Source organism: Scomber scombrus, chromosome 12 (assembly GCF_963691925.1).
Source record: "Scomber scombrus chromosome 12, fScoSco1.1, whole genome shotgun sequence".
In the NCBI taxonomy this organism is placed as follows: Eukaryota; Metazoa; Chordata; class Actinopteri; order Scombriformes; family Scombridae; genus Scomber; species Scomber scombrus.
Genome location: NC_084981.1, coordinates 1,562,578 through 1,581,183, shown reverse-complemented (window position 1 = coordinate 1,581,183; position 18,606 = coordinate 1,562,578). Strand labels below are relative to the sequence as shown.

Sequence of the window (18,606 nt, the reverse complement as noted above, 5' to 3'; positions counted from 1 at the left end):
TGGCGAGCAATAAAAAGTGATTTACAAACTTGTATTTTGCTAAAGTTACGTTGTTGTGTTTAACCTTTTGCTAAATGGTACATATATTTTATAATGTTTATATGTTTTAGTTTATTAAAACATACTTTTTATTTAGTTTAGGTAAGGTTTTAGTCATTGAAAAGACATCAGCAAACTTCTCTTGCTGTAGTTCTTGTTGATAAAATGAACACTCTGATAGATATAACATAGACAGTGCTATATAACCTATACATCATTTACCTGCAGCTTTCCAAAGCTGTCCTCTCTGGGACTTGAATTCCTCCAAGGAGTAGCTATGTGAATGAAAACAACATTCCAGAAGAGCTGGCAAGAACATGTGTGTGCTGTTCTCATTTATGAAGTTCAGCTGAGGAATGCAAGTAAACAAGATGCATTTAATAATAACACTTTACACTAGCGCTGATGAGTTAAGAATGCTTTGAAAGTGGATACTAAGATTAAACACACCGCTAAGCAGTTGTATATGATCCTTGTTATTGCCTGATGATGGAAATATGACAGCTATGCACGTAATATCTCCAGCACTGGGATTTGCAGACATTATAGATTTTTTTTCTTGATGTATTTTACTCAACCTGGCAGTGTTTGAGTTTTCTTGTCATTGTAACATTAGTAAACTGGCTTCTGCAGCATGACGGAGTGGAACAGAGTAGGAGAGAAAAGACGTGGGCGTAAACACTGAGAAAAGCTCTTGATCTTCAAATATCTGAGGCAAGAAAAGTCTAATATCCTTCAGCCCAGGACTACAGAGTCCCATTTAGCAGGGAAAGGAATTACATTATTAGATGTGGTGACAAGTGATGATGATGGGGGTGGGGGGCATACCACCTTACTGCCTTTCAACAATGTACCCCTAGAGTCTGTCATGCTGGGCCCCGAAAAGCCACTGCCACACGTCATTACCTCACAAGGGCCCCAGAGACCTATCAAAGAGCCTTTATCTGGGTAAATATGTGAGCCATTTGAAGTATTTGACACCTATTTGATACACTCAGGTAGGCTGCCGTGCTCTGGGCTTGGAAAGCAGGGAGGGTCCAGATGAGAGAGAGGGGCTGGCGGTCAGCAATAGTATCTGCAGGATCAGAAAATCTCCAGTCTCTGAGCACAGATGAACAGGTGCTGCATGACATGCAAGCCAAAGGAAAAAGCTGCCGCACACTGTAACGCATGCCCTCCCCACCTCACGGCCTCTGTCTGACTGCCAGCCTTGTCTACAGCAAGGTCTTTGAACATGGCATTGTTTTGAAAGGACTTTGAGGAAGAGATGGGAAGGATGCGGCGCAACATTTGTAGCTTCGAAATACAGTAAAAGCTTGAAAGGTTTGAGCTGTTTAAACCCTGTGTTCTAGTATGTTGACACATTTGGTGCCTAATTTTAAATTCACATTTTAAAAGTGATTATTTTATAAGTAAGAGCACCACTTTGCAATCAAGTGTATCAGTAAGTCATGGCAGTGTAATGGTGAACCAGCATGAACACAAAGGGTCAGATGTGTAAATGATGGGTAACATCATACAAATGTTTCTAAAGCGTTCTGAGGCTGATGTGATGAGTGAAAATCTTTCACACCTTGTGAAGATAAGACAAGAGAGTTACAAACTAATTGATTTGATTACATTTCTGAGATATCACTGCTGACTGTGGTTTTCAGGTCTATACTATGAATTAATGGACGCTATAAAGAGCTGCACAGCTGTTTGTAATGGTCAGGCATAATGACAGCCGTTCATACTGTTGGAGAACCTCGACGGTGCAGCACAATGCTGATTCAGCACTTCTTCTTTCCTGTTTGTTTCACTGACAGGTGCACAGACTGGCAGAGCGGGCGGTTTTCAACTGATATGAAAACAGCTGGTTCGGGGTGTGTCATCATCTAATTATGACTAACTGTGGAAAAGGGAAATGAGTGGGATTGGGTCCTGTGCACATGCGCACAGTTCTTCAATGACTCATTTATAATGACTTATTTATGATTTATAAAACAGAACCATGCGTATGCACAGCTTTATACATCTGATGAAAAAGAATAAATCTGACTTTGTGAGCACACACAGTTTTAGTCATGAATCTACACAGTTTTATGCATCTGGCCTCTCTCCTACTGTAACATGTGAAACTGTCTTCCATTAAAAAAGTCTATAGTCGATACCATATTAACTGGACTACTGCAACGTGTTCTTTACATGGGTCCCTGGCAGGAGCCTCCCGAAGCTCCAGTACATTCAGAACAGCACTGCCAAGATCACGATGCAAAAACACACATAACACAAGTTCTGCTTCTCCCTACCTACAGGAACTGGTTACACCAATAACTTCCATCTACACCCTCAGATCTGCTAACAGCTTGCTCCCCCGTGCCCCCTGTACCAAGATCTGCAGCATGGGGGCATTGTGCTGCCCTCGGTATATGTGCTGTATATAACTTGACAGATTAAATGACTTCCTAACATCAGGACCCTGAAGACAGTTGCCCCCTTGTCCACAGGTTTATTGAAAAGTTGCAAGTAAAGGTGAAATTAAAACACACAAAGAGTTACTGTAGCACTATGCTGGCTTTTAACATGTACAGACCAACTCAATCTTTAATATGAATTAAATCGTTCAAATTGTTCATTTATTCATTATATTTATATGTATTCTTATATGAACTCCCAATGGTCTAGGAAGTAACTCAATAGATTTCTAGCATCAAATTTCACATAATGTAACATTGTCTCGAAAGTAATAATCATTATAATACTGTTATAATAATGTAATCAGTTGTTTTATTGACTATTATATTTTCTTTTCTCCTCTTGATATTTTTTTTTGTGTTTCTGTGGGTTTGTATTTTTTATTTTTATTTTTTTTTTTGGTTTTAAGTCAATTTAATTTATTTACTTCTACTCTTTTTTTTTTTTGTTAGGTCAGGTTCCAGTCAAATTCTAACACATAGGTTTTGGGCCTTTTTAACGATTAAACTGGTGGAAAAAAGGTCCATAGAAAAAAATGCCAATTCAATAAATTCACCATACTAAACCATACTCCCAGTTTAGAATGCCAGTTGTTGCTTCAAACGTATATTAAACATTTTGTTTTATCAGTTTTTTTTATGATTTCCACAATTTGTCTCACAAAAGTCAAACATGTTATTAGTATGGAAAACTTGTGACTGTATCAGATTGTCACGGTGATAGCTACCTATAATGAAAGACAGTGTCAGAGCTCGGCTTTGTGATGTTTCCAGTACATCAAACAGGTGATTTTGACTCAGCAACTCCCACAGCTGTCAGGTGCTCTCCTTGTAGAGCACACTCTGTCCTTTCATTTTGGATGTGAACAGTAAAGTGGCTCTCTTTTTTTCCTGTAACATGAATGAAACATGCCCCTGCAGGTCCTTATGAATGAGTACAGTTGTTTTTTTGGTCATGCCCCTGATGCAGAAAGCACTATTTACATTATTTTGTTCAGCTGCTAAATTAAGCAGCATGTCTGATAACTGAAGGACACTTTCCCATTACATGATAAACTCCAGATAAGTACTGACTCTGAAAACCTTATTTTAGTTGCAGTGATGCAATTACCTGGTGACATGAAGGCTGGAAAGAGTCTAAAATTAGAGAGAATGACAGAGGACATAAAATGGATTTGTTGCTCATCCAAAGGGGACTTTCCTCAAACATCAATGAACCACAATTGTCCTTATTCAACAAAACAAACACACAAAAAGGATGATCCAGTATGAATGCAAAGTGTTGGTTTCACTGTGTTTCAGCAGTAGTGTTTGATCCTGAGACGCTAAGAACATCCAACTTAGACAACATAGCCTTGTTTAGACAATCTTTCTTAAAGTTTGTTAAGACTGAATGTATATTGAATTTTAAGAGCATACTGATGGTATATAAAGGTAATTATCCTGGACTTTGAGCTCTCAAAGGAAATTGCTGAGATGCTGTAATACTCCTACGATACACTAAAAATAGGTCAGACATGTCTAGAAACACAAGGAGTCAGACAATCAGGCAAGTTGGAAATAAGCAGGTTAGTCAAAATTATTTGGAAGAGAAAAAAATGGGTTGTAAACAGCTATTACAGTATAAACTTTGACCAACTTTACCACAGCTGTGTGTTTTCTGTGCAAAGAGGGATTCACAAAATCACAGGTGTGCTCACTTTGAATGAAATGGAAGCTAATCAGGTTTAAGTGTTGTCTGATTGTCTGACCGCTCGAGTTTCTTGTCTCTGCTGTCTGAGTTCCCAGCAATTACTTTGACGATGAAGCTACAATGTTAGCATGACTGATTTACCTAATTAGTAGAACTATGGAAATAAGACCCAGGTGGTATTAAACCATAGTTTTCCTTTTAGGCAGCACCAGTGCATTTGGATGCAAAATTGATTGAGGTCAGTGTTTGGAGTAAACATGTTTAGACATGATGTTCTTCTTACCTCACTGAGTCTGCAGCATTCATCCATGTACTCCTCAAGGCTGTCACTGGTGGCACTCCGTCTTAAAGGCGCCGGCTCAAAGTCATTGCCAGTCACGTCGTCACAGGCTTCTGTCAACGATTGTAACCTGAGCCTCGTACTCTCTGAACAGATCCTTTCAGTTACAGCACTGTTCTCCTCAAGCTGTTCAGATGTCTCTTCATCTCCTTCAGGGCTGATTCCTGAAGCCCTACACTGTTCCTCATCCAGGTCCTCGTCCAGGTCCTCACCTATGTGCATTTGTATTCTCTCAGCTGAAAAACGTAGTTCATTTGAGGGTATGAGCACATCGTCCTGAGTATCCACTGCTGTACTCAGACTGTTATCCACCAAGTCCTCTACTGGTTTAATCTCAGGGTTCTGTCCATGTGTGGATAGTTCATCAGGGAGAGTGGTAGGGTCAGAGTTTAAGTTGCAGGAGTCGCAAGATGACTCTCGACTGTGGACCACAAAGCTCTGCTCAGAGCCTGTCGGGGTGGACGGAGAGTTAGCTCCACTGGGTAGCTCCACTCCAGAGTCCTCCGACTCAAACTTGTACAGCCTCGGAAGCTGAGAGTCTGAGAAAATTGCCGTCAGGTAGTCTGAGCCAGACTCCATCCGAGACTGTCCGGACTTTACATAAAGGTGGGAATTCACCTCAGGAGCTTTGGTGGGGTCTGAGATGTCCTGCTTGGAGACCGACACTGTGGAGGTGGTGGATATAGAGTCATCAGTGTTAAGGAGTCCTTCGCTGAAGTTGCTGAAAAGCTTCATTTTTGTCAGGACAACCTCACTGTCCAGTAATGTGTCTCCTTTACCTGATAGGGACAGATCAAGAAATACAAGTTTATTCTAATAGCTGCATCTCAACAAACCCTTCAAGTTAAACAACTAATACATCATTTGCAACAGCCCACAAAGAATGTTCTGATCAGTTTAGTTTGGATAAGGCACAAAACAGCTTGGTTATGGTTTATGAAGTAGTGTATCATGGTTTGGGTTAAAAATATGCAACAAATCCTCCATATTAAATGATAAAATACATTGTCTATAATTTCCCTCTAGAGTGACATAAGCAAGCCGTTTCTGATTGGACAACCCAATTGGTTCTCTGTGCCTTTTAAAACTGTACAAATCACTGTTGGAGAAATACATCTGCGTCATAAGCATATATCTCATTATTGGGCATTTGCTAAAATGACTGATGTTGGGTTTTATTCTTGGGAGGACCGTCTACTCCATCTGCATACCTGGGCTTCCAGTTTGTAATGTTTTCACGCAGGAATAAATATGTCTTAACTACTTCAAAGGAAAAGAAAAACCTTGAAATGCCTGATTTTGAGCCAAAGGTAAAATGTAGCTTAGGACTGCCAGAGAGTAGATTTGCTTGCTTAAAGTATTTCAACAACAATAGCCAAATTATATAATACCTGGCTGATGTACGGCTATGATTAATTGTAAGGGCAATTTAAGAACAACATGAAAGACTGTCTTTGTGTATTTCAACCATTCTGTCAACACCATTCCAGTCTTTAGACCATGGATTGCACAGACACACCAACAGACATTATATCCATGCTCGAGTGAAACCCGAGGACTGGTATTTATGTAATCCTACATTCTTTAACGCAAATACCACAAGAACCATACAATTTGTCAGTGTCCCCTATCTGACTGTCCAGCTTTGATCTGATGCTCCAGTTAAGACTATTACAGGGAGCAGTCATATGTGTCCTCTCCTCTTTCTTACTGTGGGCAATTTGATATGTCTCGCTGTCAATCAAATGACATTTCTTTCCTTCCAACCTTTGAATTTTAAAAGAAAAGAGGAAAAAAAGCGTCCCAGGGAGAAATGCAGGGGCCCTGGTTAAGCTTAAGGTGGATTTATTTGTTTAGTCAAAATACTTGAACTGAAACTGCAGTTAAGCACCATTTTTTGGAATAATATAAATCCAGAGTGCAAGATCTCACCTCAACAATAGAGGAGATTGGGCGACTTCCTGCAGGGTGAATTGAAGACCTTGCCAAAGCAAATATGAGATTAAAAGTTCTTTGAAGTGGTATATCCAACGCTTTTATCCTCTCTGAGGGGAACTTTGGAGGAGGGAGACCAAATTTTTCTCAAAAGCATGTTGTGAGAACTTGAACAGACCTGTAAGTATTTGGCTTATTGATAGTAAGCACAGTGAAGCAAAAGCAAAAGTAATGATGCAGTGTGGATGTGAACAATCACTGTGGAATTCTTTGTGTGTGGCTTAGATGAGGCAGAGGGGATGTTGTGATTGTGAAGGGTGGAGGCCCACACTGAATGATGAATGATTCACAAGTAATTAGTTAGAAACATCGGAGGTTAGCTGAGTGGAACTGATTGGAGACTTTTATAACTTTAATTGTAACTGGGCAAAACTTTTTATGTGCTGTAAATGATAAATATGTATGATTTGGACCATGAGAGAACTACTCCGTATTTGCCTGTAATGAAATTGCACGTACATCAAATTGATGAAAACTGGAAGCACTGGTTTTGTATTGCAGCAATATTTCCTCAGAAAACATCCTGTTTTGATTTAAAAGTCAATCACTCAACAAAACAGCGATGCACCCGCTCCTAGAAAATCAACATTGTTTTGATAACCCTGCTGATGAATAGAAAAAGCCCTGCCAAAACACTGATAGTAAGTGTTTGATTGTACCATATCAGCTTCCAAAGGCTCAGAAATCAGGTCTCTTCCCATTTCAAACAAAGCCTGTGTTTAGCCAGCGCGGTTCAACACAAAAACAAAGAGCTCAGCCTCTTTCTAAAAGCTAAAGCGTGCTTCCCCTTGTTTTTACACAGTGCTTATATACAGAGGAAAATTTGTGCCAGAATTCCACGATATTAATCATCATCAATTAGAAATGTCAGACTATCTAAATACTAAATAACTACAACAGGGATTGGTGTGAGATTTAATGACTGTAAAACCCCAAATTTGAAAGACATCTGTGGCTACATTGGAAAAATAACAAACAATTAATCATTGTTAAAGCGATCATATGCACCATGACGTCTATCTAACCACCCGCTCCATCTTTTTTTTTCATTTTGTCGCAAACTGGTGGAGTTAGAGCCATCAGCCGCATGGCTTAGTACAGGCGCTAACGGACCCACCAGAGTATCTCGTAAATTACTCCACTAATAATGCCTGGATTGTTATCAAACTTCTACAGTAGTACAAATAGGGTCTTTACTCATAAATCGATGCATTGGAAAGTTTGTAAGTACACCAGGAGTTTATTAAAATAACACTTACCTGATGGCTTTTACTCTGCTGCAATTGACCTTATGAAAGTCTCTGGTCATGTAATTGTCTTGTTGGAATATACACAGCAATTACTGAATAGCAAAACCATCATTATTTGACTGTGAATATTCACAATTAATTGATCTACATTACTTGTGGTCATTTGTTATCAGAAAATTCAGATATCATAATGAATTGTTGGATTGTGGCACAAACATTTCCACACATACTGTATGTGTTGCTGCACACACACACACACACACACACACACACACACATAAACACATACACACACACACACACACACAATTGTAGAACTCAATATTCCTACTGAATCAGCACATTGGACAGTAAAAATGCCAGTTAAGCAGAAATTATTATTAGATTTCCAAAAGAATTTAACTTGACCCTTTTTTTGAAGGAAATTAAATTTCCATTGTTTACTCTGTTAACTCACTGACTAAATCACATTGTGGCCTCATTAAGGCAGTGATATGATGATGCCCTCTGTATATTTTCCTCTGCTTACCATGAAATTGCAGAGTAACTTCACAACTGTACAGTGACATTTATTTTACTAGATTCCACCAATTTAAAGAAGTTTTAAGAAAAATTCAACTCGAGCTGACGACTCTTAAAATAAATTCTCCTCTGTGTAGGCTAGAAAACTCATTTCCTGTTTTTGCTGAATACTGGGAAAAAACAGTAGAATGCATGCAGTTATTTTCATTGTGGCTTCAGCAGGGCACCACTGTGGCTTATTGTTTTTCCAAATGACCTCACTGTGTGGAGGGAATTAAAAAGCCCTTTCTGTGTTTATGTCTATGGTAGCCTAAATCAGTGTTGACTGTCTCTTGAGCAATACCCCATAAAGCCAGAATGTGATGTAAAATGATTTAGAGTCACCAGCAATGCAAACAATAGTCTTGAAATACAAAATGCTTTCAGCTCACAGAGGTATTATCCATTTAGGAAAAACCTTCTCTCTGCTTTTTTCTCCAGAACCTTTCTGCTTTGACACTTATTTATACACATAGTTCATTCTACTGTCTGTTTCTATGTGAACAACTGAGTGAAGCCCTGGAATGTCTTTGAGGAGAGTTTGTCTGAAAGTGTGTGCTGTCATCATTTTAATGATTCATCACATCACACCCCTCTCTGTGATAGCAACTTTTCAAATGGTTCAGGTATAAAACACTTTTGCTGTAACATAGTGTTACTTAAAGTGTTTCAGCCGTGTTATACTTCAAGCATTCACTGGACAAAGGACCCTCTCACGCCAGCGTTTGTAACAGCAGTATTTCAGAATGGAAACCATATATCTCAATGGAATCACTATAATCAGTGAATTTGTAAATCTGACTGGAAACAGAGAGTAGAGACTTGAGAAGCCAATTAGTACTGTGACCAACCATGTTTGACAGTGCTGACATTTGAGGGAACAGGCAGAGAGAGAAACATAGGTTACAAAATGGTGTCACACCATTGCTTTCCCTGCTGGAATAGAAGAAATGCAGCATGGTTTGCAGTCAGTGAGACAGTGTACATCATGGTGCATCCTCTGAGTCTGACCTAGGTTCATTTACTGACTGGTTAGCAACCAAGCTAACGAGCTTGGTCATTTGTAGTTAGCAAGAGAGCTGGATTACTCCTGTATAATGACATTTAATCAACTTCCTGACTAATAAATGATGCCACAAAGCTCTAGAAGGGTCAATGACGTATAAGGATTTTCAACAACTCAATTTTAAATAATAAAAACAAGCATATCTAATGCAGTAGTTCAAACATTCAGAATGTTGTGTACCTGACAATTCATATTACAATTTGAAAGTGATTTTAGTGGGTTTTTCAAGATTAATTGGCACTGGCCTGGAAAAAAAAGTCATTTGGTGCGACCACGATTCATCTTGAAATATCTTTTCTAAATAAAAGATCATCATTTACAAAGATTAAAAAAAAAAAATTCAAATACTTTGTTTCCAAACACTTTATATTACTGAAAACTTGTAAAAAAAAAAAAAAAAGATGTGAAGCGTGTTAAGTAAATTAATTTATTTCAAGATGAATCATGTTTGCACCACATGACTCTTTTTAAGGCCAGTGCCAATTAATCTTGAAAAACCCACTAAAATCACTTAATTTAAAAGTATAATATGGATCTTCAGTTACACAACATTCTGAATGTTTGAACTACTGCATTAGATATGCTTGTTTTTTATTATTCTACAATTGAGTTGTTCTAAATCCTTATACGTCATTGACCCAGAAACACAACTGTTTACTGTAGGTAACAAGTGAACTGAGTTAATGTAACTGACTTTCCAACATCAGATGAACACTCATCCATGTACTGAAAAAGAGATCAATGTTGTTTCTCCTTCCAATGTGTTGAATTTTAACATTTGATTTAAAGCTATTCACACCTCAAAATCCTACGTTTCCATGAGAAATCTTAAAGTACAAACAAATATTAACTACTCTCGGGCGTTTTCTGTATTATCAGAGTACAGACTTCATTCTGGACAGGACTGTAAACACTGAGACAGAAAGGCTTAACACCCCTGTCCAGTGTCTCCAGCCGCTCCTGATAATCTCATAATTGCTGCATCAAGTGTTCGGTCAGCTGTGTAATGAGTGCCAGTGTCAGGAGAACTGCTGTGTTCTACACTTAGCCTGGAGATAGGAGAATTAAGAGGGCGACAGAGCAGCAGCGATAACCTACAGTACAGTAACTACTATGTAGGCAGGCATGGAGAGTTAATGAACAGCTTTACTCAGATATGTTTAGTTTGGAAGTTTTAGTAATGTATGTAATTGTGAACTTGAGGTAAACAAATAAACACAGATGCAGTGCAGTGATATGAAAATCTCCACTGAAGTGAAAACTGAAATTCTAAAGTTACCTGCAGTTTAAACTGTTACTTTTACAGAGATGAAGCTGTGGAAACATGGCACAGTGTCTTTTGAGGCTCTGTCCTCTCTTTACACTGACAGAACACTGGCAGGAACAAACGTTGCAATTAATATTCCAAACTTAAAAAAAGTAGGATGCTGAACAATGTTGACACATCATTGTTCAACCATCCTGACTCCTACATCTTGTATGCCCAACATAATGTAACTGTGAAACCAACTTAGATCTATATGAACTAAGGGTGTAATGGGGTGTATTTGTTCGAATCATTCAGCACAGGATGTTCAGTTGACCCATGACCCAAACAATTACTGTTTAAAAAGTTAGTCTGGGTACCTGTTCAGTTGGAATGGCAAGCTGGATGTGCAACACTATTATTAAAATATGCACGATTATCCCATCTCTCTGTCCCCCCTCCCCTCTCTGTGACGGTCTGCTTTTCACTCCTCCTTTGAGTGAAACCTTTCAGAATGACCGTAAAACACATTTGATTTCCAATGTCTTTTTCTGCTGTACCCAAAACATACCAAACCATGACCCCAGAACCGTGACTTTTGTGTACTGTTACACCCCTAATATAAGCATGATATCTAGGAGCCTCAACAGTGAGTAAGAGGCAATTGAGCTTTTTCTCTGCAGATAAGACACGAAAAACAAATCTGTCTTATTTTAAAGGTCCTTGTACTAAAAGGGGCCTGGCCCTGGGGGTGAGTCTAAGATTAGAGGTTGCATGATTGGAGGCCCCCTGGATGGATGTCTCCACCATGAAACACAGCAGAAAAACTTGACATCAATAGATTTTGTGACTGTGACAAATGAGCATAAGAACAAGTGAAACTCCTTATTGGAGTAACTACAGATTCCTGCCTTTCTTAACACTGTTAGAGTGATTTGAACATGTACTAACAAGCAGTTACCAACAATGTTAACAAGCAACTACCAAATATCCATGAATGATGTATTCAGGTGTTGTCATGTATGTTAACACAAACTGTGAAATTGCCCTACACTGACCCACTTTCCAGCCTATATAAAGTTTTGATGCTAATTTATTGGCATAATTTTAAAGAATTGAAGGCATTCGACTTCTTAAATCCATCTGGAGTTTCAATGAAAAGCCTGACGACTGGATTCCCTCACCAAAGACGTCAAACAGTAACTCACCGGCCAGCCTGGAATCTCAGTATTGCAGAACATTGTAATGCACCTTTCCATACAAGTGAGGTATGTGTTGGAACAAAATACCAGTAATAGAATGTGGGTCAGCGGCTATCTCAGATCTCCTCCAGATATAAAACTGATAACATCTTTTTTGTTTCAAGCCTACTTTTACCAAAAATAACTTTATTCAGGAGTTTTATCTTTTACAAGAGAATGTGTGTAAGCAACCAGTTCTTTACTTTATACCAGCCGTTAGAAACCACTGAGAATATATATGGCATTTGCATTGTTCACTTGACCTACTTCAACAATCATCTGTCAGTTACACAGCACATGTCAACAGTGAGTAAGAGGCAATAAAGCTTTCACTACAGCTGACTTATCCTGCAGAACTGAACCTCTGTCATTGGTTGTGTGAAAGTTGTGAAAAAGTTTGATCTGCTAGTGGCGCTAGAGGAAATGTAAAGGCATCAACAAAGCCAATAGGATGCATCCTCTGTCCAATGCATCCAATTATATTTCAGTCTGGACCTAAATAGTGGACGGACCAAACAACTGACTGACAGGCATCCACAGAGCTACTCCACAAATGTTGATCTACACATTCATCCACTAGCCCTACTTCCTGCCTCTCTAAAAAAGCACAACACTTCCTGTTTAAGCACAACGTAATTCCTCGGAATACTGGCCCGTATGCTGCAGTTCTGTTGAAATCGTCTTAAGCGTCCTTTCTTCCAAGTCATCTTTACTCAATTAACAGTGTTAAGTAGAAGCCAATCTATTTTCAGTGACAGAACAGCATACGAATTTGTTTCCAAAGAACAGGACGTGAAAGCTGTGAAATGTATTATGCAGAATAACAACACATTGTTCCTCTAGAGACCAAACATCAGGATTTTTACTCTACTTGCTCTCTGGTTTGTTTATTCTCCTACATAGTTTTCCAGTGCGTGTCTGTTCCTGTGAGTTACCAGCATACAATAAGAAGGAGAGCAGGTTGACTTTAATTGCATGCTGAAGTCATCTGGCCAACTCAGCCGTGTAATCTGACTTCTTGCTATTGTGATACAATCCCCGTCCTCCCCTTCAATCCTCTCCATGCAATCACTGTCAGCCGGACAGGTGTTACCCTGATCCAGCTGTCCTCATCCCTCCCAAACAACACAAACAGATATTCTATCCTGTAATTGTCCACACTGGCTGACTCAGCCTATTTCCAGTCTCTGTGCTCGACTAAACTCCACAACATATAATTATAGACAGTCCACCCTCCCGCCCCAGACTCATCCTAAAGCCTCTTTTCTGTCTAAATACGTCCTCAAGCCATTTCCCATCATATTCATTTCACATTCCAGGTGTTGCAAGTGTCATCCAAGACTCTGCCTTATAAAGTCAATAGTCTTATAGAGTCTTCAAGACTAGAAGGAGTCTGTGGATTGCCCTGTTGCCCTCTCTGAAACCTTGGGCCTGGACACCAGAAGAACAAAGCTCTAAGCTGCCTGCAGGGCTGGAAGCCTGCACCTAAGGGTTAAGAAAGCCCAGTGGGTGTTGGGAGTCAAAAAACACATGAGCAAATACACTCAGTGGTGCTACTTCAGACAGTGAGTCACATATAAATATAGCACAGGTGTAAAGCATGCAGGCGGCTGCTTTTAGACTAAATGTTAAAATGTGCACAGGGCGTCATGCTTTTTTTTTTTTTTTTCATAGTTCCACAATGCATATGTTAATATTCACACTAAACCAAGTTGTTACCAGCAGTTATCTGATTTTGCTTGTTTCTGACTTCTACAATAGCAATACTGAAATCAAATGTTATGGAAAAGGATTTAAAGTCAGGAGTAACATTAGATGGTTAGCTAGCAGCAGCATTGCTTATTTATGATGAAATATAATACAAATTAATTCCAAATGGCTCAAATGTTGTAGGGGGTTGTGAATCTTCAGAACAAGTTGTAAAGAACAACAGGTTACATATGCCACAAAATCCTAATAGAACTGAGTGACATGCTATAGTCAACATGTACCAACATTATAATGGAATATTTCCAGCAGCTTGTTAAAGTGCAAAAAAAAAAGAAGAGCCACAACATGTGAGTGTGTGTGTTCACGTTGCCCACAGAAACTCCTGCAGGGGTTTTTCTACCATCATTCCACATTCCAGCCCTGCCATATGTGTCACGTTTCCCAAGACAAATATGATTTATGTATGGAACATAAATAATAACTGCATGCAAAGGGATCTCAAAACCACAAATGGAAGACATAAACATGTTGATATTCAGCTCATTGTCTGAGTTATTTGCAAATATTAACACATGCTTTTTAATCAAAATCCTTTTCATTCTGCTAAATTGGTTTTCCAGCTGCTCAGAATGACTCATGAAACTGAAAAAAGGCAGTGTTTTCCCCTCTGTTCACACCATTTACAGATAGAGTCTTCACTCTGCAGCAGGTGTGTGCTGTCTGGCTGCTGCTTAATGCAGAAGAAAGGCTTTAGGAGGCTTTCTTAGGTTTTGGGAGTTGGCGTGGAGCATCACATGCAGGCATGTGTAAGCCCTCGGGCTGAACGGTCGGTTAAGTTGGCCTCTCAGATCCTGAGTAAAGAGGTCAAAAACAGGCTGTAACAAGCCAGCTATTTTTACAGCCCAGGTGGGTTATGGGTATGTCAACTCCCTTTTAGCACTCTGGGTGGTCAGTGGTCAAGACTGACCACTGGTCTGCTGGAGCTGCAGTAGAAACCTTTAAGTGGAGGACCCACAGGTTTAGGGAAGGTTGAGCACCCTGTTTTTCTTCTGTAGTCATAGGAGACAACTGTTAATAATCAGCTCTGGTGCCAGTACAGGTGACATAAAGCAGATGTATGCATGAGATGGGATGTACCACTGCACACTTTCTCCCCATCCCCCACAACTATCACCATCCTCTAAACCCAGGAGAAGCAGTCCACCTCTGGACCCATCTCTCAACACGTTACCCAGCTGGGATCCCTGCTCTGTTTTCCACCACTTGCTCCCCCGTGGCGTCATCAACCTTAAGGATGATACCCAGACTCCCTTTCTTTATCAAAGTGAACAGGGGCCCCCCAACTCCACTCTGTCCTATCAGAAACCATTAGGATAAGGCAAGAATGTGCAGAAGCGCTGTAACTCAAGTCAGCTCAAGTCTTTGGGCTTATTTCCTCTGACAGTTTAGAGTTTGACTTCCCATCCCTCCAAAATACAGGATGTAGGCCAGTCATTTTCCAGTTATCCAGTTATTTTCAGGATAGTCAGTAAGGTCTGCATATATCCAAAACACTTACTGAATATCCAGAGCTTTTATTCTTTTACTCTTTAAGTTCAATCAGTCACTTTGAATCAGACAGCTCCAAATAGCATCAGTATGTGAGTGTTGGTTTTACCTCCTTGTTCCTTTTAACATGTTCCTTTCCCATTTTTTTCTCCAGTGATTGTGACGTATGATCCAAGCTAATACCATGTACACTCCAGTCCATTTGGATCCACTTGGGTATTGGACATATTGACATACAGACCCGAGATTCACAGCAAAAAAACACGACCCTACCTAACCCAGTGACACTGAGTAGTTTGGACCCAGTCCAACTCAGGTCCTGGGTCAGGTCTGGGGTCCTCAGAAACAAGTGGACCCATGAAAACTAACCAGTTGGTGAGGAACATCTGGACCCAAAGGAAAATAAATGCAAAACTCATAGTTCCACTGTGACTGGGACCAAAATTGACCAAAGCAGGTATTTATACACCCTCACAATGCTACCTTTTTTAGGCTGAAATGGTAAAGTTACACACAGTAAAAGCACTAAACATCAGCGTTGTCAACCTTTGAGAAGATTGTTGAACCTTCTGTGTGAATCATTGAGTGAAACCTTCTCCTCTACATGTGTGAAACTCAAATTCCTCATGTCTGAATAATGTCTGACAACCCTACTCTACATTATAATCCTGTGTGTTACAGAATTCCACTGAATGTGTCTCAGTCCTGCATTTTTCAGGGATTTAGTCATCTAATGATGAGCAGAGACTTTAAACATGGCACTTTTTTTAGAGGGTTTTCTACTTGTTTTCTGCAGTCTCCTGAAACAAAGAATATCATCATACAGCCGGTGATTTTGTGTTTAAAGTTTGGTAAAGAGACAGTGGTATTTCATCCTCTTTTCCTTCCCCAGATAATATCCCCCTCTCTCCTCAACCTAAACAGTGATGAAACGATAAAAAAGGACAGGCACCAATAAGGAGCTGCTCCCAGCTGCACTGTACACAATGTAAGTGTTATCTTTACAATGGCTCTCTTCTTCCTACTCTAGTAACATGGCCAAACAATGTGACTGCTGTCAAAGGAGCGTCGGGGCTCCCTCGCAGCTGCAACAATGAACACATTTATCATCCCTCCCACAACAAAACAACTGGAGGATTTGCACCTCAGCAGGTGTGGAGACTCATACTGTAAATAAGCTGAGAGAGATATCTGAGTGAGGACTGTATGAGGAATGCACAGCAAACCTGACGCCAGGATTAGAAATGAAAGAACGGTGAGAAGTAGAACTGTCAGACCGATAATGTAACTGTTCAAAAAACCCTTAAACATCAATACTCAATATTTTTATAGTAACAATGGATGTATTAAAATGAATATGAACTTTGCAGCTCTACTGATATAAACCCACTATACACCTGCTCACCAAACAGCAGACAGACACAGTTAGAGATTGGCTGGTGAACATAGAGGAACATTCAGCAGCTAAAGAGACAGATATTTTTCTCAGTGTTGATAACTTATTTTGCTGCTCCAAAGAGATCCACAATGATCTTTAACTCTACCTCTCTATCAGGCTTTTTACGCTTCTTTAAGCTAAATGTTTTGGTTTTCTAAACAATCAATCAATCAATCCATCAATCTTTATTTATATAGCGCCAAATCACAACAAAGTCATCTCAAGGTACTTTACACATAGAGCAGGTCTAAACTGTACTCTTTAATTTAATTAAAAGAGACCCAAAGATTCCCACATGATAACTAATTGGAGACTAATTTGAATGATTTACATTCATTAAATGGTAAAAACACATTATAAATCTATTACAACTGTCTGCTAACATGCTAACAAAAAATGTATATGACAGATGTGTGTTTTTAGCTATTTCTGCTGCCTCAAAGTGGCCATAAAATCAACTAATGCAGCTTTAAAATCTAATTATAACATGATGATGAATAATGCTACCATAGGTTATATTTTACAGCTGTGTCATTAATTAACACATTATCAGCCATTAATGTAATTAAATCCACATCTGTATTATGTTTATTCTGTCATATTAAAATCAACCACACAGCTGGAGTAACAGTGAGCCCTTTCATGGCTGACATAAAGGCACAGTTCTCTCTTACACAGCATTGTTGTATGAATTGTCCTTCTTTGGCAGTTGCTATTCGTGCTCGTCATGTATGCACACAATATTTATAGCTCTCAATTTTCATTTGCACCACATCTTTAAACAAAATGAAAAGTTTTATGACTAACAGCGAGAGAAGATCCAATAAGTTGGTTAACAACCACTGGAACTGTTTACAGGGTGCACTTTATTTAAGTTAATGTACTGTCTGGGAATCTAGTTAAACTAAATTAAGCTGAGTCTTGAGTCATATGATGGAGCTGCTACAGATCAAAATGCCCCTGTAGACCCACGGCTTTAAGATCTGCTTAATCAGAATGTCAGTGAGGTACAGTACAAAGCCCAGCACAGAGGGCTTATCATCCCTCTGCTTACTGAGACAAAAGCCCTGCAGATGCCAAAAGCACATGAATGAATGATGGGAGGCAGCATTGCTTTGTGATGAGAGGATTTCTCTGCTGATGTGAGATCAGCGATGTTAAATAAAACACACCCTGTGACTGAAAGAACTGTGATGTCTCAGTTTCACAGCAGACACAGACATAACAAGCTGGTAGGGAAGGTTAAGCCACTGATACAGCCGTGTAAAAAAAAAAAAAAAAGATAAAAAGGTGACTGTACCTTTCCTCCAAGGAGCCAGGATAGAGAATGACTTCTGCCAGCTGATGACCAGCCCTGCCTTTTTCTTCTTGACACTCATGTTGCTGTAACAATCCCTGAGGTGTACAACTTGTTGTAGGGTTAGGGTTGTTTTGTTGTTGTTGTTGTTTTTGTTTTTTTTTTAAAGAAGAAAAAACTTCCTTAGAAATTCCTCATCATGTTGATCTCTTCTGCCTGATGTTCAGTCGTGGAAGATTCAGTATGGATTGTGTCCTCAGGCAGGGTCATGATGCCTGTGTTTCTTTGCCTGCTGGCTGCCGAGCGCTGGTGTGTGAGAGTGTGTGTGAATGTATCCAATTCCTGCAGCTGAGGAGAGTAAAAGGGGGCCGGACTCCACCGGAGCATTCAGAGTCTTGAGAGAAAAAAGGAGGAGCAAAGAGGAAAAAGAGGAGGAGGAGGAGGAGCAGGAGTGGCGGCCATCCAGACAGAGAAAGGTGGAGGAGGTGGACTGAGATTAACATTCAGCCTGCAGGTGAACAGGGTGTGACAATGCTGGAGGGAAGGGCAGGATGGTTAAAGGGGGAAGCTGCTGATGATCAGATAAGAGACAAATCAGTAATGTAGGAAATGAAGTGTGTATAAACTCTGACCTCTGAGCAGTGACACTAGCACAAAGGGATCAGAGCAGTGACATTTGACAGTAAAAATGAACATGATGGTGTCTCTGTAAGTCAACACTGATCA

The 18,606-nt window shown here is 39.7% G+C and overlaps 1 protein-coding gene across 1 annotated transcript in view; it reads right to left on the bottom strand.

The window, feature by feature from the left end:
• Positions 1 to 18,154, bottom strand: part of si:ch211-250c4.3 (uncharacterized protein LOC100535981 homolog) — a 39,780-nt gene extending 21,626 nt beyond the window's left edge. The window contains exons 1-2 of the mRNA XM_062430255.1: positions 17,884 to 18,154; positions 4,472 to 5,307 (exon numbers count right to left, since the gene is read on the bottom strand). Coding sequence (XP_062286239.1) covers positions 4,472 to 5,307; positions 17,884 to 17,962 — 915 coding nt within the window. The 5' untranslated portion in view covers positions 17,963 to 18,154. The remainder of the gene's footprint in view (positions 1 to 4,471; positions 5,308 to 17,883) is intronic.
• Positions 18,155 to 18,606: the final 452 nt, after the last annotated feature.